Consider the following 26,751-nt stretch of genomic DNA (forward strand, 5'->3'; position numbering starts at 1 on the left):
GCGAGCAATAGCACAAGTGTCCTGCAGCAGATGTCAATGGTACATGGGGCAAACCTATGCCGATAAGCAGGAGCGAGGGAAGCTCCCGCGTCCGTGGTACCGGCCATGACTGCAGAGAAGCCAACAGCCAAGCGGTTCATCACTGCAGGTGAGTCTAGGGGTGAACTGATAAGAACTGGGCTGTGTTGAATAGGAATCGCAAAGTGGCAAGTTTTGAATCAAAGTTGATAAACTTTGAATGGACTGCACAAAGTGTGAAGGGGAGACCAGCGGCAGTGGGAAACCGGCACCACGTGTGTGGTAACTCAAGAGACTCTGGTCGATCCCCATATCAGAGAAAACTACAGATACCAGAAGGCCATAGGAGGGCCAGCGAAATAGGTCCAAGTGGTCATACAAAATCCCTGTACAATGGATAGACTTTGATCTGCAAGCACTTTGAAAGCAAGGGGAGTGAATCCCACATTGAGAGATAACAAGGGACGTGAATCCCGCATCGAGAGAAAGCAAGGGAAGTGAATCCTGTAACACTTGAGAATAAAGTGAAAAGGAAGTCAAGAGGGGTCTGAGCCCAACCAAGGGTGATCCAGGGGTGAAGCTATCACCCAAAGTTGTTTGATAAAGAAACTGTGGTATATTTTTGGAATACGATACAAGAAGAGTCAATGCATAGAAGAGGGGGGACCCAGCGGTGAAATAGTCACCCTACGTGAAACTCTGATATGAGATTGAGAATGGTCGACTCCCAAAAGAGGGGGTGAACCCATCACCCAACGAACATTGGAACAAACTTTCAATTTTTAAAGGAACTTTTGTTTTTGTTATTTGAGCACATCAGGCCCTGAAGGCAAGAGACTTTCTAAGGAAACAAGACTTGGCCATCGACAATCCTGAAAACTGCCATTGGAACTGTCGTCTCATACTGGAACAGCCTGAGACTGTACTGTGTTCCAAGCTCCCATCTTAACCCGTGTCCAAAACGTGGGGAAGGGAGACCTAAGCTAATGCATCCTGACCTATTATTTGAGAGCCCTTCTTTATTTTATTGAGATCTATCCTACACCCCTTTTTGTATTAGTTGTGAGGGTTTGGCAATAGGTTTCTTAGTATAGGCCCTTTTTATTTTTGACACAACGCCACTAGGACCGCCTTATTTTTCATTTGATGGTCGTCGCTTGCTCCCATCTTAGATTTAGGTTTAGATTAGGTGTTTTGCCAACCTGCACACATCATTCATTGTTCAATAAACATCCTTCAACTGTGATCACTTGTGTCTGTCTTACTTGTTGTCACCATGAGTTTCTCACAATAGGCACTGTCCTAGTCACGTTTGTGTGGACCACGAAATGGAGCTCTCCTGCTTGTAATTATGAGGATTATAAGCTATACTCCTTGCAGGTGTCTTATCATCTCAGTAAACTGGATACTTTCTGTCTCTGCTTGACCTTGGCTAGCATGTGCACCATGTATGTGCTGTAAGCTCAGTCTGTCTGCCTTCTGCAGAGACAAGCTGTCAGCATCCCCATGTATTCGAAGTCTGTCTTGCCTTCTCCATTCACTTCAGTATACCTATGGCTTCCATCTTTGTTCTTATAGCCCTCTGTGTTAGTCGCATTTAAGCATGTGCAAGCTGATTGTACGTATTATTGGCATCTTGCTGTATCACCGTAGCTTAAGATTTACTGGTGTAAGCAGCCTTTAACTTCCATGAGTCATAAGCATTTGTTTTGTTTCTATATGCAATAAACTAAATGTGTTTGTGTAGCTTTGCGCATGGATGCCTATAAACTTCATGTCTAAATGCATCTACGTCTTGATGTCAGTTGAGACATCATCATCTTCCGAAGTTCTAGTCAGTCGACTTAATCGATTAATGGCAACCTATATCCTCCATATTGTCAGTTGGGTACGGTTTGGATGGCTGCTGAGTGAGTAACGTTTCTCACATCTTCGATACATTGACTATGATGATGAAGAGCCCAGGAGTGATGTACAGCTCTCATTTCTCTGCCTTCGGACTGAACGTCTTGAGGGCCACGAGGGCCACACTTGGACATCCATCTTCAGTAACCTTACGGGCGGCATCAAACACTTGCATTCCGGGATTCCATCTGTCTCGAAAACTCACTGGCTGCTTTGATGCTAGCAACGCAGATATCCCAGCCATCTTGCTCTCACTTCAGGGCTCCACCTCCTACACCTCAGTCTCTCCTGGGCCAGCATTTGACCCCAGGAGGACGAGCACCTTGAATAGTCAAAAAAGGGACAGCCTTACATCACAACTCCCCTTTCACTCTTCTGTCAGTTCTAAGGAGCCCCTGCTCAAGGGCCGCTCCTCCATGAACCATAAGCGTCTTGCTGATGAACAGTACACCTTGCTTTACTTCTTGGCCTCTCTGCTGCTGCAAAATCACAGCAGCTGTGTCTGTCATCATTCCTCCTCTCTTCACACTCATTAGGTGGGGATTTTTTATACACGTGCATCCCTGTAACAGGCTGCAGGTGTAAATGCACTATTAGCCCTGCCTGACCTTCATCAAAGGGACATGCCTGACCTCTACTGCTCTCAGCAGGCCTCTTCTTCGTCCCAGTCCCTAAGTGATAAGTGATATTAGGGAAAGGAGATACCATGTCTCTCCCAAGGGCATCCCACTCCTACTCCTCACAGATCATCCACCGAGGTGATCCTTCCTCGCTTGTTCACCACCAGGGTCGGGATCCAAGAGCGATGGCCTTCTCTTGCCACCTGCATAGAGGATCCATGGGGACCAGAAGTGAGGTTACCCTCAGGTTTCTCACAGTCCCCATACTCACGACAGGCTGCCTGGCATACTCTCCTGCTAGGACTTATTGTCAATGTTCTCTTTCTCTTTGGGTGCAGGTCTCCAGACTCCCAATGAACTGCCTGGTGTACTCTGCTGCCAGGACTTATTTTCAGTGTAACAATTTGGGTTTCTGAAACATCGGTCCTTGATCCCTGCACGCTTCCCCTTTTTCCTTCTTTCTCTCTCAAATACTCTGGCGTCCCAACTGCCCTGCTTGGCTTCGCCTGGTAAGAGTCTCTGCCCCCTCTTGGTGTGAGGTACATGCTGCAAAGTGCCCCGGTTACCCATGTCTCTTCCCTGGGCTTGCCGGTATTGCTTGGCTGCTTCTGCGTTCTCTGGGCTTCTTTTACTCTCCAGCAGGGCAGTGTCTCCTTCGGTTCCCGTCTCGTCTGTCTCCTGGTGTTCACCGTGCCTGGACCTTCGCTCACCAGCCTTCCATGATGTCAGTCTGCATGCAGTCACTCTCTCTCTCTGGGTCTCTTGAGACGGCTGTGGTAAAGGGACTTCTGCTTTCTGCTGCAGCTACTCTGCTTCTCGTCACCCGACCGGCGTCAGGGAAAGTAGAACTCTATCTTCCTTGAGCTGGCAGGATTGTAAATGTCAAAGTCCTAATTGGACGTTTCCAACCATTAGAGTGTGCCTCCAGTTCCAAGAATTTAGCGCTCTGCATTGCTCCTCCTTGCCTCAGTGTTTTGACACAAGTTTTCAAAAGTAGTTCTTCTGTCAGCATGGGGGGCTTCAACTGGTTCAACATCACAATAGGTCATAACAGTTATTGAACTTAGAGGGATATCATACCTTGAGTAGAAAGGAGGAAACCATGTTCCTTCCAACGAGTCTCTTTCCCCCCCATGAGGGTCCTCTTCTCCCGTATGGTGCTCCCTCGGGCAGCCACCCCCAGGGTTGGGATTAGGTAGCAGCTGCCCTTTCCTGGCCATATGGGAAGAGGGTTTCTCTGGAGAGGGAGTGTGGATTCTCCTATACCTATTGGGAAACGAGAAAGGTCATCCACATTGCACTGTTCTTTTCCTTTCCTCTGTTTTATGCTAGACTAATAGAATTGTAGGTCTAAGAACCAGCGCATGACTCTAGCATTTGAATAAAATCATAAATCCTGATATCCATACCTGAAGAAGGGCACGACAGACCGAACGCATAGTAAAGAATAGGAGATGTCATTCTGAGATTGCTCAGTATAATTCACAAATCGACTATTATCCCTATCGCGATATCATGATTAGCCACAGACTCACAACCTGTATTATGATATAAACTCGAATCTAAATATGAAAATATTGCTTTGACTGCATGTACATTTTGAAAGTTAAGAATGGATTATTGTTAAATTATGGAGATTGATGATACAACTCACAATTGCAAAATAGTGTTTAGAGTATAAGACAGGAAGCATTGTAAGATTAGTAGTCTCTTTATGTGATTATTATTTTTGTATTAGAAATTGAAATTGTATTTCTTTGAACACTTATCGCTGAAAATATGACATTTTACAAACAACCACTGAGTATGGTATAAATATGTGAATATCTAACAATTATATTGTCAAATGGTGTGCCCTTGTTTGCCCCTCGGTTTTTGCTGATGGGCCTATCCTCACACAATACCTTGCACTGGAATAGCCCCACAGGGGTGGAGAAGGCATTTTTCTCTTTGTCCGCTGGATTCACTGATACCTGCTATTAGCCCTTTATCAGATCAATCACAGACAGGTAAACAGCAGAGCCCAATCGATCAATTAAGTCATCGATCCATGGCATAGTGTAATTGTAGAATTGAGATACTGCATTTACCTTTCGAAAATCGATGCAAAACCTCCCCGATTTATCAGGTTTTGTGAAAAGGACTATTCGGGAGGAACAGGGACTTTAAGATGGTTCAATAATATCGGCAACTAACATCTTTTCCACTTCCTGTACGACTATCTTCTTCCTGGAATTCTAAAGGGCTTCTAGTTTATAACTGTCCCATGAGGAGTATGAATGTAATTAAATGCTAATTTCACTCTCAGCTCATGGCTAGAAAATCTGGGGACTGGGCCAGTAGGTCCTGGAAATCCTGTCTTAGATTTTGTGGAAGATTTGGAGGCATTCGATTGTTCTCAACCGGTCCGGCAGTTAGAAGGCTTGCCATTATCACAGTTGTGGAGGCCTCTGGATCCTCCCTCCATTCCTTTATCAGGTTAATGTGATATACCTGGGTTCTAACTCATCTATCCGGCTGGGAGACTCGATAATTACAAGAACCTGTCTTTTCTAGGACCTCAAAGAGCTCATGCCACCTCGACAACATTTTATTTGCACAGGTTGGCAATAAGACAAGATCTTTCTGTCCTATCAAAAAAGACCTGAGAGTCAATTTTTTTATCATAAAGAATTTCTGGTGTTCCTACGTCTTAGCGAAATGGGAGTAGACCATAGAACTTATGGTTGTCATATGTTCTTTCAGACTTAGGGTGGTCTGAGATGGGGTAACAAAGCTTCTTCACTCTCCTCCCACGTCTCCCTTAACATGTCCAAAATAGTCTGTGGCTCTCTACCATAAGCAAAAGGTGAAAAGCCTAAGGAAGATTGTTTTTTTTCCTGATGGAGAAGAGAGCCCAGGGTACCATGAGGTCCCAATTCCTCCCATCTGCCTCCACCAATTTCCTAAGGACGCTCTTCGGAGTCTTGTTAAAATACTCAACCCCCCCATCAGATTGGTGGTGATAAAATGATGTTCAAATCGTTTTAATTTGTAGGACCTGCTTTACTTCTGCCATTAGTCTGCTCATAAAGGTGGTTCCTTGATCTATTAGGATCTCTTTAGGAAAGCCAACACTGGAGAAAAAAAGGAATCAAGTGTTTTAGTATTTGCTGGGAGGTGTTATTCCTTAGAGGGAAAGCTTTGGGATATCGGGTTGCGTAATCTAAAATGACTAAAATGTACAGATTCCCTAACTTAGATGGTTCTAAAGGTCCCACTATGTCATACCAATATGGGAGAAGGGTATATCAATAATGGGTAATGGGGGTAGGTATCTGTGGGCTGGTTTTCAGACACAAGGCACAGGTAAGGATGTTTTTTACATAGGCGTAAATGCCAGGCCAATAAAATCTGTTATCACTTGTCCTTGTGTTTTAGTGGCTCCCAAATAACCACCTGTTAAATGCAAGTGGGCAATTTCTAAGACCATCCTTCTGTGACTTTTGAGGACCACAATCAGGGTTCTATGCATGCCCTCGGGACCAGTGTCTCCCCTGTACAACAACCCTTGTTGGATAAAAGAAAAAGATCCCTCCTTCCTTCCTTCCCTCTTCCTCTACAATGTCATGTAGGAAGGCTTCGGCTAACATGGGAATGTTACGCTGGGCAAACGCTAGGTCTGGGATGATTTCTGTGTCCTTGTCCCTAGGTTTTTATGGTAATGGCTTTGACGGTACAGGTATGGTTTCATCTGTCTCCCCAAAGCCTTTCTCTCCCACTTTAATTTGATAGGGATTTCTACTGTTTTTTTGTACTAGGATTTTCACTTCACATTATAAGTCGAGATCTATTACTCCAGCCATGACATCTAGACTGAACCGCCAGGCAAAAATAGATTTACAAGCTAACCTTATATAGGTTCCTGGTGGGGGTACTAGCACTAAATTAGTAGAAACTAATAACTGTTAGAATTGATTTATAAACTCTGGCCTGGTGGACAGAGGTTTAGGAGGCCACCCTTGTTAGTGAAACAGGGGACACTTCAGAGAAGATAGTCAGAGCAATTCATGGTAGCTTGCAGAGCAGTCAATGCCAAATATCAGGAGGAGATCAGAGGTCTTTGATAAGTGCACAGAGTGAAACACCAAGAATTACCATTAGACAGAAGTATACGAAAATATAAAATGTATTAGGCCCAAAAATAATGTTAATGTTAAAGGTATTTATACAGCGCACGGTCACCAACGGAATTGGTCCCCAGGTACTCTGGCGGATCTGTAAACAGGAAGGCAGGGTGGGTTAGTAGGGTAAGAGGGAGTAGGAAAGTGAGAGAAGTGGCATGCTGTTGGCAGCTTCCGTTCGGTTTTCATCGTGTTCTGAGCTTTGGTGTGAATATCGGACTGATGCAAGACCTTGTGTACTGTTGGTGCGGTTTATGTGCTGTTTGTTTGCTGTTGCGGTGTGGTGAAGTGGGTGCGGTTTGCTGAGCGAGAAGATGGTTGTGTGGATTTTCGTGTGAATTTAGGTATGCAGAGATTTGAGCAAAGGGTTAGTGGGTTAATGAACACAAATGAATAATGAAAAGCAATAGCAAAATACCATACAAGCAACCCACTATGTAAAATATATACAGTCACTGGAGTCAATGCGATAAAGTTAGGAACTCCACCAATGCCTGTAAGGAAAAAGGGCAGGCAATCTTTAGAGCATAGACAATCTTCAGAAATGGAAAACCCTAACTTTATAAGTCCAACCCTACAATGAATGGAGCCTTGTGCTCAATGGTCGATGCATGCGTAAAATCGATTGATTGTGTGTAAAAGTCACAAAGTACCTTTCTAGGAAGCAGGGAAAGTTTGAGACAGAATTCTGAAGGGTGTAAACAGGTTCCAAGAGTTAGTGGATGGGGGGGGGACTGCTGCGATGGACAAAGCTATTCCCAACTTTCGGAGGACTTTAGGAAGCGGAGGCTACCCAAGCCAAAGGGAGGATCACAAGGGATCCTCTGTGCGTGAAACATTATGGATGAACAAGGGACCACCGGTAAGTTGTTTCAGTACTCACCGCCCTCAGCTCAGTTTTGGTCCAAACTTGGCAGATCTGGAAGAGGTTGCCAAAGGTTCGATTTCCTGCCCTTGGTTTCGGCTTCAAAGTGCAATGGCACTGCGGTGCAGATACGGGTCCAGTTTGCAACAGGAGCTGTATCTCTCGATTCGGCTGATGAACAAAGAAAACACCAATGGAGCTGGTCTCAGAACACAATAAGGAAAACGGGAAGCACCCCTTCAATGACTCTCGCACTGTGACACAGGGGCACCTAACTCTAGTGATCTGAAGCAACCTTCTCTCTCGCGGCCCGAAGCTGCTAGGATGACAAAATTCAGTGGAAAATGTGCTTTGCAATGGAAGTTAAGATTCCCCAAAGTTTCGGAGCAAAACTTAATGCAGCGACGCTCCTGCACTGATGCCAATGTTTGAGCTGGACAGTTTACTAGATGGCCCAGGAACACTTCCGAACACGCTCTTTTGCAGGGCAACCAGGAGGCGTCGAGAGTGATTATCCCCACCACTCTAAAGGTTCAAAGCACCTTTGCAGGTCTTCTGATATTGAGTGCAAAGCAGGGCTCTACCAGGACAACAGCGGGCTCAGGGTGCCAACCTTCTTCAGCGTGGTTCCAGATAGTCCTTGGATTTGCTCAGCTCTTCTGTATACTTGGCTCTGTCTACAGGTTGATTCAGACCTGTTACTGATCTGCTGGTCCGCATTCAGGATCCCTCTTCATATCCAGAAGTCCGAGTGCCTGCACCCAGCCGGCCACTAAGAAAATGTCTGCCACACTCATGCACGCCAGCAGTGCTCCAATCAGGGACCACTGTGGCTCACATGCTCTCGTGCACACCAGACATCCTGGCACCAGTAGTGTGGACTGGGACCAGACTGTCCCAGCCCACGTCTTGGGTACCCACACATGTGACCTGCAGGAGCCTGCAGGGATGACTAGGGCCAGAAAACACAAGGACCCCACTGCGTGGTACAGTAATGTGCGCGATGATAAAATGTTATCAAAAGTGGCAACAAATTTAAAAGACTAAGAGAAACAAAGTTTCTCAGTACTGACAGCCTGAAGGACGTGTTACGCTCACCTGGCTCCCACAGGGGCGTCGATCTGAACTGGACAGCTGCGGGTTCCACCAATGTGACGCGTAGTGCCGAGATGACGGACTGGACTGGCCTACCTAGCTTCGTTTGCTTGGCCCATAGGAATATTCTTCTGCAAATGGAGAAAGGGAATTAACCACCCATGGAGTTGAGCGTTAACCCTCCCCCACTCCCGCTGTTCTCCCCACTGATCACCTTTGATGTCCCCTCTTATAGTCTCACCTGATGGTTTGGAAAGATGAGCTCTCCGTCCTGCATTGAACGCACGGGCGCGTTGATAAACAGTTGCTTCACTGGATCGAAGGAATTGGTGAGTTCCAGAACAATATTGACTCAGATTCCCGGCAAGACGCCCTAAGTATGTAGTTCATAAGAGTTCAAATGTCTGACTTTCACTCTTATCCGATTCCTTGCAGGTTGCATATTTATTTCTACACCATCAATCGAAACCAAGGCTTTGGGACTCTCCAGGACTTCTTCGTCATCATCTCCAGTTATGACAAATACACATTCTTCACCTTCTTCTCCACAACTATTGCCACTATCCGAGTTACTTCCTATCCAATTGGTAGAAGTATTTCGAAATCCGCAGCACTTTGAATAATGACCTTTACCCTTGCACTTACTGCAGATGATTTTTAAAGCAGGACACTCTGGGTCATCGGCCCAGTAGTTGACACTATCGCACCTGTAACATCTTCCTTGGCGTCTCCTTCTAAAGTTCGTGGATTGCTTATAGGGGCTATCTTTCCTGTTACGATCACTGACAGATCCCTTATGATTGGGTTTGTGTCTCCCTTTATCAGGCTGTGATGACCCATACTGCCTATTACGCACCCTCCGTCTGACAGAAGTATTGTTGATCATAGATATGGACTCATTTTCCTCAACATTAATACAAGATGCTTTGATGGGTTTAATATTGCTATTCTCCATCTGCATATGTTTCATCTTATTTTCCGATTCTTTAACACATTCTTCGGTATGTTCCACTTCCTTCGCTACACGAAGTACTGTATCTAGGGGTGGGTCATTTTCTGACCAGAGTTTTACTCTCACTTTAGCACTGCGGCATTCCAGCATAAACTGGTCCCTTAGTCTCTCATCCAGCTGCTCATTGAAATTGAACGATTTGGCAAGCTTCCTCAGGGCAGTAATACATTTCTCCACATTCTCTCCCTCCTCCTGTGTTTTCTTCCCAAATGTATACCTTTCCAAAATAATACTTATTTTTTTTCAAAGTGTTTGTCAATCTTCTTGACAGCACGCTCATATTCACTGATGTCAGAACCTTTTTCTATTGATAGTTCCGGCAGGGTTTCATATTTCTCCTTACCAGCTGGGCCCAAACAATGTAACAACAGCGACTTTCTTTTTTCTGCACTGCAATTAGGGCCACAGACAACTCCAGCATAGTGCTCAAATGACTTGATCCATCTTTTCCATGGAATGTTAGGTTCATCAGTACCCAGCATAAAAAAATGCAGGTGGGGGTACACTGCTGAAGGCCATGATACAATAAAGTGGAGTATTGAAGAAGGAGAAAACTTAGTGCAGTTCTGAGTGGTGTACTATTTGTTCACTAACGTGTCTGAGGAGCCCTTAATATAGACAACAAACACCATCTATGAGACTGGTGTGAAATGTTGAGCTTGATATGGAACTTCCCGTGAAACCACTTCAATCCAAAATGAGATTACTGTAAGTGTTGCAGCCTGTATAGGGTTTCTGTGCAGGCTCCTTTAAAGTTTGTCCATCACTGTCCAACAGGCATGCAGTTTGCTGTTCCTTATCACCATCTCATTACATGCAGCAGAATTGTGTGTATGTCTATGAACAGCCTTGTCTTGTGGAATAGAACAGTCTTGTTCTTCATAAAACTTCATATATAGATTCCCTGTCCATACACATGCTGGCGAGCAGCAGCGAAGTGAGTGTCTCTTTAAAAAACGTCGTAACGTTGATTCAGCAACAGCAATCAGAGCGCATGCGCGCGTGCAAATAAGGAAATGTAACGGCGAACTGCAGCGAAGTAATCAAGTTTGCGTATGTACGCCAAAGGCAGCGATCGTGCGGGAGGAATTATGCTGGCACGGATCGATGGAATATACAGCACATAGCGAAGCGCGTTACCTTCAGGACACACACCGGGGGGCCCCTTCAATGCTCGGACATGAGCGGAGCGGCTCCGTGTGAAACAGCCAGAGGTCGATTACAAGGAAATCCTCGTCACCAATTGTAGTGTTGGAGTGGAATGATGGACATTACACGGGTATGATTATAAGAGAATATTATATTTAATATATTCACAAGTATATGGTAACAATGAAAGGGGAAAGGAGGAGGGAGTCTGCTCAAGCCAGCAACAATTGAACAACAGTTGTCTTTCAACTCGAGTTCTATTTTCCAGAATGCAGAAGGGAGCTGATGTTTGCTCCACCAATGAAATGTGGTAGTGGAACCATGACATAGTCAGGCAGGTCTCTCTTCCACCAGGCAAACTTCCTTCCATATAGCTGGGATACTACACTTAGTTACCTGTAATCTTCATTACTCTTAGTCCCACTATTCCTCTTACCAGTACTTGCCTGTGAGGCAAGGAGCCTCATATGTAAGCACTGGGACAAGAAAAAATGATGTGGAGGTAATTCTGGGCTGAGAAGCAGATTTTGGGTGTTAGGGGAGGGGGTGCGAGGGAGAGGGTGTTTCGCTTTTCTGTCATGTGTAGTTAACCTAGAAACCACATACCAGACCACACAGACCGAAAGTTCTTGTACTCAGGGAGGCAATGACCCACACTTATTTATTTGGATTTGTATAGCGCACATCGGCCCGGGGGCATTGTGGCGCTGTTACAGAATGCTTTCTTAATGCAGGCTTACAGTGGCAAAGCAACACAGCTCACAAAGTTGGAGGACTGTGGGGGAAATGCATGTTTGTTGGTTACAGGGAACAGCATATCCACCTGAAAGAGTGTTGCAATTACAGCGACATTATATGATTAGTTAAACAGTTTGGTTTTCAACATTTTCCAGAATAGTGTGTAGGATTTCTCATTCCTGAGTGCGGTGGGGAGGGCATTCCAGTTTTTGGGAGCTAGGTGTTGAAAGCTGGAGCCTCCTGCTTTGAATCGTTTTAAGGAGGGGACGTAGATCAGGTTTGTTAGGTGTGTTCTGGTGGGTCTAGAGGTAGGGTTGATGGTAATCCTCTCTGATTGGTATGGAGGGGCTTTTAGTGCTAGGCATTTGTGGGTAATCGCCATGGTTTTAAAGAGAATGCGCTCTTTGACTGGTAGCCAATGTGCATCTTTCCTAGACCGATAGGATATAATCGGCTCTTTACAGGCCCTTTATTCACATAGAATATAATAAGGTTGGTAATCCATAAACATGTACATCAATAAAAATAGAAGAGTTACATCACTGTTAGTGTAGTTGAATGAGAGAACTTCATCTCGGTCACTACGACACTACGCAGTCCCAAGGCAGGTAGGCAGAGAGATCATGCGTGCTAACGGGGTCTGAAACAGAGTGTCCTCCCTCTCAGCAAGACTTCATCACCCGTGTGTTCCAATTCTATTCTTCTACCCGGATACCTCCTTTCTTATGGGGAACAAAAATCCCTGCCCACCTTAGGTTGTCAACCGTCCCTGGTCAAAGGACAGACAGCAAGCAAAGGGGTGCAGAGTGGAAAAATCCAGTTAATAGTGGAAAAACCCAGTTCGTCTACCACGCGCTCGCTCCCAGCACCTGTTATCACTGCACCTGCACTACTCCGACTCCCTTTTTGGTGCATCCTTGATGGAACAATGTGCCAATTATCCTCCATAAGGAGCTTGTCTGCTTCCAAATATAAACATTGCAACCGTGGCAGAACTCATGTCTGCTAATTGAGCTCACAGAAAAAAAGACTTCCATTGTGGTTATGAAGGTGAATGTCCAAAATAGCAGCGCACTGGTGCCATGTTTTTTTAGCTCATTTTCGCAAACGCATTACAGAGGGGTGGGGACTGTGCGATAAATCATAATGGTCATCCATGTCCAGGCTAAGCAGGCTTGCTATGTGGTATTAGTGGCTAGAGAGTCATTTTGGTGCAGCCAGTCTAGTAATTTCTTAGTTTGGCTTGACCTTTTTAACTGGGCATCTCTGATAAAGCAGTCCTGCTAAGTGTAATTACCTGGCTAGACTGGCATTTGGGTGCTGTCAGTTTAGCTGTTTCTTACTGCAGCATTGTATATTTTTCTGGGAAATTTTGTGATAAAATAACCATGATAAATGTTATTGCTTCGACTGGCATTTTGGTGCAACCAGTCTAGGTATGTCTAAATGTGGCCTGGCATGTTTTACTATAATATGTTATTACGTGTCTAGACTGGTCTACATTGTGCAGCCAGTTGGACAGGTTTTCAATGTGGCATGGCATTTTTAATAGCAAAGCATTATATTAATTGTAGCATTAATGTTCGTGTGCACTGTTGTTGATTTGCATGTATTGGATTTTTAGATTGGTGTTACCCTACAATACAATTCGCAAACGCTCTGGCATTTTAGCCAATTTTTCTCAGAAAGTGTGCTGTATAATACATTAAAACACATTTATATATTTCTCCTAGTGCACTGTACAGCGTACCCCTGCAGCAGCATGTTTGAGCGTATTGCACAAGCATGGTAATCTAGGCCGGCCCAGAGTGTGGCATGACCCGTGATATGTTGCCGAATTTGAGGGGGGGCCTCAGCATGGCTCACAGAGGGCCCCCAAATTTTGTGTTATGCCACTGCCCAGCACATCACCCTAGTGCTCCTTTGGAGAGTTGCCCCATCTTTCCTTCCTCTCATTTCTCTTCACACTTACCCTCCTACCCTATCTACTTTGCTACACCAACTCAACTAGAATACTGAGACGAGGAGCACTAGTGAATTATTATCTCACTATCCACCCAGTGCTGAGACGACGAGGAAACGTGGAGCAATACTGAGTACGCATTGGAACCACTTTCACCAGTCTAGTGGTTTGCGAACAGTGAATGGCAGAAGTAAGATAAAAAACCAACGAAGGACTGGACAGGAGGAACCATGAGAGCCAAGACGAGCCCGACATGCAGACGGGCGCTGACCGGGACGCTGCATAGAATGAGAATGACCCAGGCCCCGGGCCGCATGAAATGCGGGACGATAGAGGGTCTGGGAGTTTAGGCGCGGGATGGAGGAAAACGGCGCGAAAGCATAGGGAGGGGCATCCGAACTGCGCCACAAGAAACAAAAGCCCAGGAAGGGCAGGAAACAGCACCTGGGAAGGTGCGAAATATAACAGCAAGGGGTCAGGGGTGAAACCCGACCGCCCCCAAGAAGGAACAAAATCCGGGGGTGTATAAGTAAGCCAGGAAAAGGGGAGGCGGCACAAACCAGGTAAGAGCTCACCTCTCTCGGGTAGGATCTTAGTGCCTGGATAAGGGGAAGGAAAAACGTTTGCCACCCAACCCACCCTACAATAATAACGGAAGAAGGGGGTGCAGGCAGGAGCCGGTATGCTGAGTACTCTCTCGGTACACGGTCCAAAAAAGAAGGAGCAAGCAGAAGTGAGAACGCCCAGTACTCTTTCGGTACACGGTCCAAGAAAAGAAGGAGCAGGCAGAAGAAGGAACGCCGAGTACTCTTTCGGTACAGGGTCCAAGACATGTCGTAGGCGGCATGTGCTCAGGAACGAAGGACCAGGGATAACAAGGACTCAGGAGGAGCCTTGGGCAACTTCGGGACTGGACACAAGGTGCCCAAAAGCATATGGCAGTGTATTTATTTTGTTGTGTTTGTATTTTCTGTAAGAAAAAAAAATGCCTACGGCCTACAACTTTTTCCATACACACAAGTTGTCTGTGATTTATTACCTAGGTAGGGATCTGGTAAGAGAAGCAAAGTGAACCCACACTGCTCAGCCTAAGAGTGTTTGGCCTGTCCAGCAGGACCGTGCGGCCCAGAAGCGGACCAAGACTCCAGGCGGCCCAGAGGGACCACAAAATGCTTGTTACGCACTCCCATGTTAAGGACTGGAACAAGGAACATGGATGAAGAGCGAATAGCTGGATTGCTTACCGGAAATATTAATTGCACTGAGTCCTACGCTTCCTCGTCCCGTCATCTTCCCATCTAGTAGCTGGGAATCAAAGGGTTAATGTGAAGCTTACCATCATAGAAAAGGGTGCCTGAGGAGGCAGAAGGACCTTGCAAGTGAAATAGGAACTGTGACAGGGAAAAGTAGGACTCTGTGCAATGAAGATCTGTGGGTAAGGTGCAATCTGGGCGTGCATACCTGCGCTGGGGCTCTGCAGCTCTCTGCAGCCTGATAATGTGACTTGGACATGTCTGGAATAGAGGTGTGTTCTTCCATCGGCTACGTTTTTATCCTCGGGAAACTGTGCCTCAGGCGCCAACCTACTCATAACATGTTGGTTCTCCACTTTCCCTCGCAGGGAGGCATGTTCTATTAGCATAGCACTTAGGTGCAGCCCTGCAACTCTCCGTGTGGCTCCTCCACGGATCCGTGCCAGCACAACCACTCCACCCCATCCAGCATCTGCCTGTAACTTCATGCATTCCCCAGGCTGGTCCTCTTGCACGAGTCTCCGCACTTCATCCTGCCCCCATGCCTCCCACAGTGTGCACCGTAAGCCACTACTCCGCAATGAGACCGCCTGCACCGCCTCCGTGCCGTTTCTCTGCTGTGCACTCGATATATGTGTGCCCCCAAGACTCGCCTACTCTAAGCAGCGCCTCTGCTCTCCCCGTGCTGTCAGCCTGTCGCGGCACCTCGGCGGGGCCTTGCCTGCCCGTCCCCCCTTGCACCTTGCTCCGGTGCCCAGTCTCGTCCTTGTGCCCACTGTACCTTCCTGCGCCGCTCTGCCCGTGTGCCTCTGCAGCTCCTTACCTCAAGCTTCCTGCTCTAACGCTCCATTGTAAGAAGCTTCCATTGTGACGTAGCCGAAGCGGAGCGGCCCTTTGGGTGTCCATATATGGGCAGCTACGTCACGGAGCCTTCCCCGGGCCGCTATAAGATGCCGGGGGAGTTCCCTGTGCGAGGAGAGAGCGCGCTGACAAGGAGTTGTGCTGCCTGAAGACAGCACGGGGACCCCGCGCTAGAATTGAGGGAAATCGTGCACTCTGCTCTTCCCACACAGGGGAGTACCCTCTCCCACACGGGGCGGAAGCAGGGCACTCACCCTGTAGAGGCTGATAGATCCCCGCCTAGGAGAAGGCAAAGCACCAATAAGGAATGAACGACGACCCCCTCTCATCCTGAAGACAGCACTCCTGACCCAGAGACTCCAAAGAGACCCCAATCCCTTAGAAAGCGCCCCGTCCACCGAGGAAGACCACATGGACCCCTATAATGAAGAACAGCAGGGGGGCAACCTCTAAAAAATGAGCAGCGGTCTCCGCCCAGTGGAACGCACAAGAACTCCTCCGTTCAGAAGTGAGAAGGATTGAAGGTGGTTCCATCATAAATGAGAGCAATAAAGCCACCCGCCGGCGGCATGCACGCGTCCCGCCCCACCACAGCACCTGCGTAACAACCTCTCCGTGCCCGCGGAGGCCAGCACCCGCAACGACCTATGGTGGCACCCCCATATAAGAAGCGCTCCCCATGGATCCTCCAGGATTCGGGGCCAGCATGCAGGCGTCATGCCTGCTGCTGTGCGTATTGCTCTCCGGGGTGTAGAGTGTTCCCCTGGAGCCCCGGCGCTCGCCCTCGTAGGCAGCATTTGGGTGCCTAGGAGTTTGCTTCTGGGCTGCGCTCCCGCTGGACCCATCACCCCTGGCTTCAGAAGCGTGTCCCCATAGCCGCTCCACCCAGGATCAAGGCTTGCTGCAACCTCGCCCGTGCAGGTGTTGCCCCCCCCCCTGTCGCCTCTGTCTTTGGACACACTCCCCGTGGCTCTGGACTTGCGGCCTCTACCACTGCCGCCTCTGCGCCCTAGACTGGTTGCCCCTGGCACTGCCCTCCCCTGGCACCGTTCTAGCTGCCACGGAGCCCCTGCTGTCTCCGGGAGGCGGCGAGGGAGGGGGGGGGGGGACTCACGGATGCTGTCGCTTGATGTAGGTCCTCACCTGGTCGACTCTCCTCCGGCGGGGCTATGACGGGGAAATTACTGGAGAAGCTCCCGGTGACCATGAGCAGTCTCCTGAACCAGCTGCCGGAGAGCATCTACACCGAGGACGAGCTGCCCGGCTCCATGAACCTCTTCAGCAGCGGCAGCGCCGAGGGCCACTATTCTCACATGGCTACAGGTGAGCGGGGGTGGGGGTGGGGCGGGGGGTCGGTCCGCGGACTTTGATGGGTTGGGAAGTGGCAGGCGAGAGCACGAGTGTGTGTGGTCGGAAGACACGCGCAGGACCTAGTGGACCAGGTGGCCGTTTAGTGGCAGGGGGGTGAGGTGGGGGGCTGCAGACGGGTTGATTTAGGAAAGATAAGTGTGCCCGACTGTCCATGGGGAGGACGGCGCCACTGCTCCGGTGGGGACCTAAGGACCGGGCCTCGTTTGGGCATCGAGTGTGTTAAGGTTAGACCTTCCTCTGGGGTGGGGACAGCCCCAATGGACTCGTCTCCCTGAGGGGTTCTGGCGGTGGGGTTGGTACTTGGACGCTAAAGACTACTTACTGTGGGGGCGCGGGGTCTCTCCCTGAGGGTTACTAGAGTGGTCTCTGCCTGTGCACAGGAAGAAGGGCCCACGAAGGGTCCGTTTTGGGGGTTCCACGCCTTGAGAAGAAGTAAGGGGTGTCTGTTTTAGTTCTACTGGGATACTGCTGGGGTGTCTGGGGTCGTCTCTCTTTGAAGATGGAGGGTACTCTATCTTCGCAAGGGGTACTGGGAGATGGGAGTATTGATTGGGGTGTACCGCAGGGCCTCACACACCTTTAGGGGTACAGTGTCTCTCCCAGCCGGGCACCGACGCTCATTCGCTCCCCTCGAGAACCGGGGCCTTTCGCCCTGAGAGGCGCGGTGCTGCCTGTTTTTCCCAAAGAACGCAGAGGGACTCATTTCTAAATTCGACTCCATAGACCCCCGTCTACTGCCGGCATCAGAACCGCGTCTCCTTTTCTTCCCCCCCTGGTGGCCCTTAGAGAAGACGTGTAGGGCGAGAGTGGGCCTCCAAACAACCCTGCGCTAATCTCCCTTAACAATGAAATTTACGGAGTAGATGTTAGCCTTTAATGTCAAAAGCGCTTAGTTGGGGGCGATGGCGTCTTTCTAAACCCTGCCGACGTGTGAGATCAGAATAGCGATGCATTGCAAGCTGTAGTGATTTGCCGAGGATCGCACGAGATGGCGCGTGTGCACCGCCGTGATTAGAAGACAGGTCATAGACAGTCGCAAACCGAGAAGCAAGTAGACTGTGTGGCGGGGGTGCTGGTTGGAAACCGAGATTATCATAATCTCCAGAAATTGCACAGATCGGCATGAGCTCTATGATGAAGTCTAAGAAGGGACCCGCATAGAGTATGCCGAAGAAAGGCTATACAACTTCGGGGGGTGGGCATCGGGTCACGCATGCCCGTCACGGCCAGGGTGAGCTAGACTTGCCGAATGGGAGTCAAGCTCCTTGGAATAGATTACCTGTTAAAAGAATGTTGTTTATTCGTACAACTTTTGATTTTCAAATTTGTATTGCATGAACCTATAATACATAATCAACCAATCGAACTGAGAGTTACCCTCTTCTCGCCAGTTCAGGTGGGTCACCTGGAAAGGGCCGCGTCTCCTCCGCGGGCTCAGCGCATAAAGCCTAACCTCCCCCTTTGATGTGTCGCTGGTGGGTCATTCTCCTGCGCAGTGTCACTGGGAGAAGGCCCCTTCTCTGCCCCCATGAACCGTCTTCGTTGACACTGGTGTCGCCTTGTCCCTCGGTTAATACCATACCCTCAGTGCCAGGGCCCTTGGCTGAAATAATGAGTTCGCCTGGGTAGGGTCGCTGGGGAAAGGACTCTACCTTTCTGCCCACACCCCTCTTGCGGGCACGGGAACTGGTCATGCTTTCATGCGCCCCAGGCCATGGTGGGGGGGCCGTTACCCCTTCTTTTTCCCGAGCTCCGTATTTCGCCCGTGTCCGCCAGTTGCCAGGGATAATTCAGCCCGCACGTGCCACAGTGTCTACAAGACAAGGCATGATTGACGGGCACAGAACAGCTCCGACACGCTGGAAACTGCCGGTGCTTTTCCCACACTGGCAGGAGGCAGCGCGCGGGTCCATGGCGACGGGCAGCAGCCGAGGGAGGCGCGAATGCAACAGAAAAGGGGACGGAGTGTACAGACACGGCTCTATGGCGATCTGAGCACCGCGGCAAGGCACCATATGTGTGTGCGTGTTGCTTTATTATTGGTAAAAGCGTCGAAGAACCATATTCACGGCCTCTTCGATGGACGCACTGTAAATGTGGGTACACCACCTGCCATTGGCCCCTCGGAGCGGAAAGTGTGTTCGAAGGAAGCTCCTATTGGCTTCCCGCGTGCAGTTTTGCAGTGTCTATATTGAAATTCAGGCATTTGCCCGCAGGATAGTGCCTCCACAGTGGCACATGTCACGCGTAAAATGGCCGACCACGGATAAAGCCGCCCTTACCGCTTCAAGAAACTGGGAAATCTCCCAGAATCCATACAGGTGGCCCCCACTGGCCCGCAGCACCAGGCACACCTGTGCGTGGCGCTGATCACTTCATTGAATAGCGCTCCTGTGCGGGGTGAAGCCAGGCCCGGGTGTACCCGGGAGTCTCCTGTTTGTGTCTCTTGGATCCCGGCGCCCCACCTTCGCACCCCGATTCAGAGTGTGGGCGCATGCCTAACCTGTGCGTGCTAAGACTCACCTGGGAGGGTGGGCCTCATCTCAACATGTACCTACATTCCACGCTGGCCCCAGACCCCCTCAGATCTCCTCCGGGGACTGATCACTCCGTGCGGTGTGTTTCCTTGGTCGGCGTCCTGCAGTCTGGACACGTCCTTATTTTTCGTTGGCACTTTCCTATTTTCAATACGTGCACTGGCACGGTCCGCCCATCACATTGCCGGCAAAAATAAACAAAAGAAAGGTAAAACCATCTAGGTAACAACAACCAGTACATCAGTTACCCTGCGGGGAATGTATAATGCAGAATGTGTATGAGTATTTGGTTATAACGTGTTGCGTGCCCTGAGGGTACATTGCAGATGAAATGAAGTACACAATGTAAATGATGTGAAATTTTACGTTAATACTTTTTTTCTTATGTGTAATGTGAATTTATATACGAAAAGGTCTAAGAACGGAAACGCATAAATAAATAAATAAATAAATAAATAATGCAGAATGCGCCTTTGCGGAATCAGGACACGCCCATTATTATCGCGACCCTGGAGGTTGCATGTATCTCTCCGTCATTTGTGAATTGACTTGAACACTTGAGAACTGCAGTGGATTTTTCACAAGGGGGCCCAGGATTCCCTTTTGAGTAAATAGCTAATGCACACGCCCATTTTGTAATACTGCGCTTAATAGTGACCTGTGCCTTATTGCTAGTTCCTCCGTGTTCTACATATTAGGAAAGTAAAGCGCAGGGGGAGCACTTGATTTGGCCATGGGGGAGCTGGAATTCATGCAAGGTATGTGCACGGGACAGAGTCATGGGCACTGCACAATGCCGGCCTCTGCTTTATGCTTTCCTGCTTGGTGGGTGGGATCCCTTCCTTGATCTGGAGGCCTTTCTCAAAGTTAACCTGTTCTGAGCTCTTTGTCCCTGATCCCCCCCACCCCCCACCCAGGGTTGACTCCACAGGGATTTCCACCGCACATAGACCATGGCAGCGCAGCTCACATGGCCCAGATGGATTCCTGCAAACATCTCGAGGCCCGTGCCATCTGCCAGCCACATCCCGAGCTTCTCGCTTCTCCTGCGATACACTTACATGGCACTGGTCCCAATTCAGAAAACAGCGCTTGTTTTCCATCTTGGAAGGTTCTGATGCCGCGTTACTCACTCTGCTCCTCTTCTCCTTCCAGATAATGCCATGGAGATGGGCTTGGCGAACGAGAAGAGCAGCCAGGAAATCTCGTACTCCAGCACCTACCAGCCCGCCCCCGGCAGCAAAACCGTCACTTACCTGGGTAAATTTGCTTTTGATTCTCCTTCCAACTGGTGTCAGGACAATATCATCAGCCTGATGAGTGCTGGCATTCTGGGGGTGCCGCCTGCGTCGAGCACCATCACCACACAAACCAGCACGGCCAGCATGGTCCAGAATCAGGGTGATCTCGACCAAATGTATCACGGACTACCTCCATACTCGAGCTGCAGTGACCTCTACCAGGACCAGGTTTCTTTCCACAACCCTCAGACCACCACCTCGCTGCCGTACTCGCCTCAAGACTACCAAACGAGCAAGCAGTCCATGGACTCCAGCATCTTCCCTATGATCCCAGACTACAACCTCTACCATCACAGCAGTGACATTGGAACCATCATTGAGCACAAGCCCTTCCAGAGCCTTGACCCCATTCGGGTCAACCCTCCACCAATCACCCCCCTCGAGACCATCAAGGCCTTCAAGGACAAACAGATCCATCCCAGCTTTGGGAGCCTCCAACATCAGCCGCTGACTCTCAAGCCCATCCGGCCTCGGAAGTACCCTAACAGGCCCAGCAAGACACCAGTACACGAGCGGCCTCATGCCTGCCCGGCTGAGGGTTGCGACCGCCGCTTCTCCCGGTCAGATGAGTTGACCCGGCACCTGCGCATCCACACTGGCCACAAGCCGTTTCAGTGCCGCATCTGCATGCGCAGCTTCAGCCGTAGCGACCACCTCACCACCCATATTCGCACCCACACGGGTGAGAAGCCCTTCTCCTGCGAGTTCTGTGGGCGCAAATTTGCACGAAGTGACGAGCGAAAGCGGCATGCCAAGATCCATTTGAAGCAGAAGGACAAGAAAGGTGAAAAGGGCTCCAGCTCACCCACCGTGCTACTAGCACCTGTGGTCACTACCTGTGCATGAAGCCATGGGCCTACAGCCATAAGGGATTGACAAGGGACCTACCAAGGGGAAAGTGCCTCACTGCTTGAGGCCTGCCGTCTTTAGGTGGCCATGGGTCGACGTGGCTGTCTCTGCAGTCATGGGGAGGTGAACATTAAGGGCCCTGGTCTGCAGTCCACTCCCCGGCCCCATGGCTGTCTCTGTGACTGGCAGGCGTGGAGACTGCTGGTTCAGTCCCTAAAGCCTGCACTTGGACTGTCCAGGTGGTGCTATGCTGAAAGGGCGATGGATGGCAGCCCTGGTCGCAGGGAGCCTTGCTGCCATTCGAGAAGGTGGCTTTCCACACGCTGGAATGTTTCTTAAAGAAATGCTTAGAGCCTTGCTGCTGATTGTGTGCGTGTGTGCGAGAATCCTCCTCCCTACAAAATGTCCCCCCCCAGCTCTGCACCCTCTTGCTGTCCGCCTCTCCATTCCTCCCATCTGTGTTACTCGCTATTGTCGCTTCATTTTCGCTCCCACTTAACTACAAGCGCCCATTAAAGGCAAAACTCGTCCTCCCTGCCAACAAGTACCCACACACATTTCTGTTTTAATTAACGTTGAAACCTCTGCTCAACATCGAGAGCAAAAAGAAAACACTTGAATCATCCGGGGTGATAGTTACAAAAACAAAATCCGTCTTGTGCATACTCCGGGCCTATTTAATTGTGTGGCTGTGCGTATTTGTTAGTAACGTGTTGGGGTTCATGTCTTGCTGCACGGTATGTGGGGGTGGGGTGGGGCAAGGACACGCTTCAGAGCAGAGTTTGCTTACAGAGTGGGGTTCAGTTTAGCCTACGCCCTGCCCGCTTGCCAAGGTTTGCAGGCGCTGTTTGCTGCATACATGAGGGGCTACTTCTGACCACGTGCACACATTACCCCAATAGTGCTTATGATATGCTTGGTTATTTATAACGTGCTTAATACCCAGAGGTTTCTAAGCGCGGACCCGGGCGTCGAACCCATTTTGCTCCGTCTCGTCTTGCTTCCAAGGCGATCACGTTGCCCCTGAGCTATCCTCCCGAGACATGCAGCAATGTCTCTGGGGACACTGGACTCTAAGGCAGGTGCCACCCGGCTCCTGTGAGAACAGGGATGGCCGTGCATCTCTGCATGCAGGTTGGGTGGGCAATGCGAATATGGTGGGCAAGGGGTCCGATTCTGGGCATTTTCCAAGCATAAAACATATATGCCATATTAGTGGATGGCACGTTTCTAGTGCTACAATGAGAATAAAGCAAGTGCCAAAGGCTGAGCGGTATGTTAATCACAATACAATGCACACATGGCATTATTGCATGTATAATGTGCTGGGTGCGTACTGGTGGAAATCAGAAATTTTGGGTAAGAATTAAAACTCTCTCAAATGCACATCCAAACACGTGATGTGTGCGCGGCTATATGGGCACATGCATGCATCAAAAGCTCTAGGGAGTACCTGTGACTGGACACTACTCAATGTCACCCCCAGAGACGCCGTTCCATATGGCCACCGCCAAGCATAGCCCAAGTGGCCCCTTTCACTTTTGAGATTCGTGTGTCTTTAGAACCACAATGAACTTCTGTTCTTGAGGTTTATTGCGTCACCGGAACCCCTTAGATGGCACTAGTCCATAATGCACGGTTATCCATTATGCATCCCCTGTATCTAAATATTGATCATCATGGAGTGCAGCATTGCAGTCCAAAGACTGCTTCCCAGTGCTGCCATCATAAACCTTCAGGCTCATTTTACAGATAATATATGACACTATATTAATCCCATGCCAAAGCACTTACAGATGAACAATGACAGCGGGTCTCTCGCAATCCCCGAAAGAATACCTTAACTGTCCAATGGGGCGGGAGGGGGGCAGGGGGGAGTGTGGGTGTCATGCAGAATTGAGTATTCAGACACCAATGGCTTCAGTTATAAGCCAGGCCATGTCACAGAAGAACTGAGATGTAGTTCCTTTTATATAGCACTTAATGCCAGTGGCTTGGGGCGTCGTAGCACTGCACTAACACATGACGTCATTATACTGTTTAGTGGTACTTAGTTTATTAAACCCAGGAGTATGAAAGGCAGAGCAGGCCTGATTCCTAGTTAAACCCAGATGGTTTCCATCAGGCGCTCATGCTTATATATGAAGGTATCAACATGTCACTGTGCACTCAACCTAGCTGCAAAACAGTGAAAACATTTGGGGAGATATGTCTCCAATATCTCCTGCCTGTGAAGATATCTAAAATTGTTTGATGTCCCCATTAATTCATCTTTTATTACGCGCTTAACAACGGAGACAAGTCTCTAGGAGGGGCATTCGGACCGGTATTGTTCTGCTCTGTCTTGCTTCCTAGACAGACGCGTTGCCCCTGAGCTATCCCCCGACCCCACGATGACATCTAACACTCAATTACGTCATCAGGGTAATACCCGCACTCCATGATTTTATAGTCGGCTCCACTTCAAATCCTGCTTGAGTTTGTCTTTTTAGCCCTACCTGGAGGCAAGGGAGAGGGAGCTGTGGCGTGGTGAAGGCTACCAGCCTCACAGTCCTGTTGACACACAAAAGCAAAAGGTAACAGTTACTTTCACAACATTTTAATCAGAACTGCTGACCATCAAACAAACAATTGACCATTCGGCTCCCTGAGGCGACTTTGTATGCATGTTGTGTGTTACATGTATAGTGAAACATGCCGTGTTCAGGTTTGCAGCGCCATAAAACGTTCTTTGAGTCTTGTGGCCCATGACTGCAACACCTCTTGAAGGGCAATCTCGCACAATAATATCTGTTTCACTTCATTCACATATAGTGAAGCTTACATGGCACTTTGCATAGGAAAACGAATCCATGCTCCTTTTCTCTGTCCCTGAAAGTTCAGCAATGTGGCTGTGCGGCTGCCTTAGTTAGAGGCGAGCACACATGGCAACTTTGGTGACGTTTAGGAACTTTTGCATGTAAATGAAGAATGAACATCAGGCTAGTCCCATGCACCTCAAACAAGCTTGCACACCTTATTGGCCCTGACTGAATAATAACATGACTTCATGATTGCTGTTAAAACACAACTACCGTGTCAAATTCAATATTGTTATTTGTGTTGTTTGCTCCAATCCATAAAAGACTTTGGGGCTGGTAGGATTTGGAGCTGTAGTGGGGCCATTGTGGGTCGGAGTGTTCCACACATTCGAGCTGTAGGTTTCTTTGCCCGCAGCCCATGCAACGCTGCACCAAATTCCCTCTCCCTGAGCTGCTGAATGCGTCCCTCCGTTCACACGGTACGAAGAATACATGGTGATGTGTGTGACACAATGGGCGAAGAGAAGTTGCCAGATTGCACATTTGCGTCTTTTATAACGTGTGTATAAATATATATTTGATAAAGTCGTGACTACGCCGAGGGCTCCCCCGAAGTCCTGAATGTACAGCCTCACCCCAGTCCACGAGAGCTGCTGGGCGGCCTAGCCCCCACCCCGCACGGGTCCGCCAGCTAAGGCTTCACTATGCAGGGGCCTTGTGACTCTTAGGGGTGCTGGCCAACCTCTGAATTGCTTTTCCAAGTCCTCTTTGGCACCCTTTGCAGGTACCCACCGTGCGTTGGGTTAGCCTGCCACCAAAGGGTTGCCTCTTCCAGGGCTGTGCTACAAGGAGAACATGGCACCCACCGGCGAACCATACCGAGCCTATGGCCCACTTTTTTTGTGTAGGTAGTAGGGGGGGTGGGCCTTGGGGAGCTTTGCTTCCCAGTGAAACCCAGGTTGTTCTTTTCCTAAAATCCTTTTGCAATGTAAGCTTGTCTGTGGTTTTCCAGAGGGAGGGGTCCAGGCCCACACCCTCGCCTGCCCCCCTTTCTTCAGTGGGTGCATGCACTGCATGACGATTTCCGGTTTATTTTTATTTTACTGCAACAGTGGTCAGCTTTGTAAGCTAATTAAGACTCTTTGCTGCCAAAAGGTCCCGCTGTCCAGTGTTCCTGTCTGCATGCACGGAGATAGACTGCATTCTGTTACACGTATGGACTCTGAGAACAAATACAGGCTTGGGCAGAAAACCAACCTGGGGTGAAGATATTTTTCTGAAAGAGTTTTGTACAAAGTTATTAACTTAAAAAAAAACCGCTCCAGATGTAATATATTTTGTGGTTGTTTTTATTTCTTAGAATTCTACTGTACCTTATACTAAGGTGTAAACGATGCTTCGTATTGTCAAGACACGTGACAGGATAATGAATCGCCATTGTCCTTCGCTCTTTGTCGCACTGTAACGCGTGGAGGGGGCGCGACCCAGCTCTGCACCCACCATGTCTTCAGCTCCTATTTGCACTGTGAGCAAATGCTACACGCGAGAAATATATTGTGTTTTGCTGACAATCACTTGAGCTGTGAGACTCTTTTATTTCCGTGTTCATTGTATATTATTTTTGTCCAGGTTTGTGACAGGTGCTAGTCAACGGGGAATGTTTGACAAATGGGAAATAAGACGACCTTTTTTTAAAAAAATTCTGGGTATTTCTTGTATGATCGTGCTTTAACCCAACGTTTCCAAATGATTACGTAGGACTCCTTTGCTCACAGCGTACATCACACATCCAGCAATAAAGCAGCCTCGCGTGTAGCACATTAGAAAAAGCAAGTAAATGGGATGCCATGAAACAACGTCACAATCCCAGCGACAAAGCGGTCTCGCATGTGGTGCATTATAAAAACCCAGCAAATAAATGAATACATTATATGTCATGAAATAATGTCACAATACCAGTGGTGAAGCGGCCTTGCACAAGGTACATTATAAAACTTTGGTAAATAAATAAACACATGCAATGGCATAAAACAGCAGCATAGCTAGCACTAGTGATAAAGCGACCTTCCCTGTGGTGCATTAGCAAACCTCACTAAATATTGAAATGATATCTCATGAAAAGACGTCACAATGAGCGTGAGAAAGCAACCTTGCATGTGGGCATTCTGAAACCCAAAAACAAATAAATGCTCCATCATGAAGCGTCCTCTCAAGGCCAGTGATAAAGCAGCCTCCAATATGGCGCATTGG

At 48.7% G+C, this 26,751-nt stretch overlaps 1 protein-coding gene across 2 annotated transcripts in view; it reads left to right on the forward strand.

Annotated features, from left to right (window-relative positions):
- The window catches only part of EGR3 (early growth response 3), a 193,659-nt gene extending 167,584 nt beyond the window's left edge, over positions 1-26,075 (forward strand). Inside the window, exons 1-2 of one of the 2 annotated variants that reach the window (XM_069617693.1) lie at positions 15,736-16,965; positions 20,706-26,075. In XM_069617693.1, the coding sequence (XP_069473794.1) occupies positions 16,812-16,965; positions 20,706-21,697 (1,146 nt within the window). In that variant the 5' untranslated portion in view covers positions 15,736-16,811 and the 3' untranslated portion in view covers positions 21,698-26,075. Of the gene's footprint in view, positions 1-15,735; positions 16,966-20,705 lie in introns of those variants that run through there. The other variant, XM_069617694.1, reaches the window with a different exon arrangement.
- The last annotated feature ends 676 nt before the right edge of the window (positions 26,076-26,751 follow it).

Source organism: Ambystoma mexicanum, chromosome 10 (assembly GCF_040938575.1).
Source record: "Ambystoma mexicanum isolate Mex_15411 chromosome 10, UKY_AmexF1_1, whole genome shotgun sequence".
Classification (NCBI taxonomy): Eukaryota; Metazoa; Chordata; class Amphibia; order Caudata; family Ambystomatidae; genus Ambystoma; species Ambystoma mexicanum.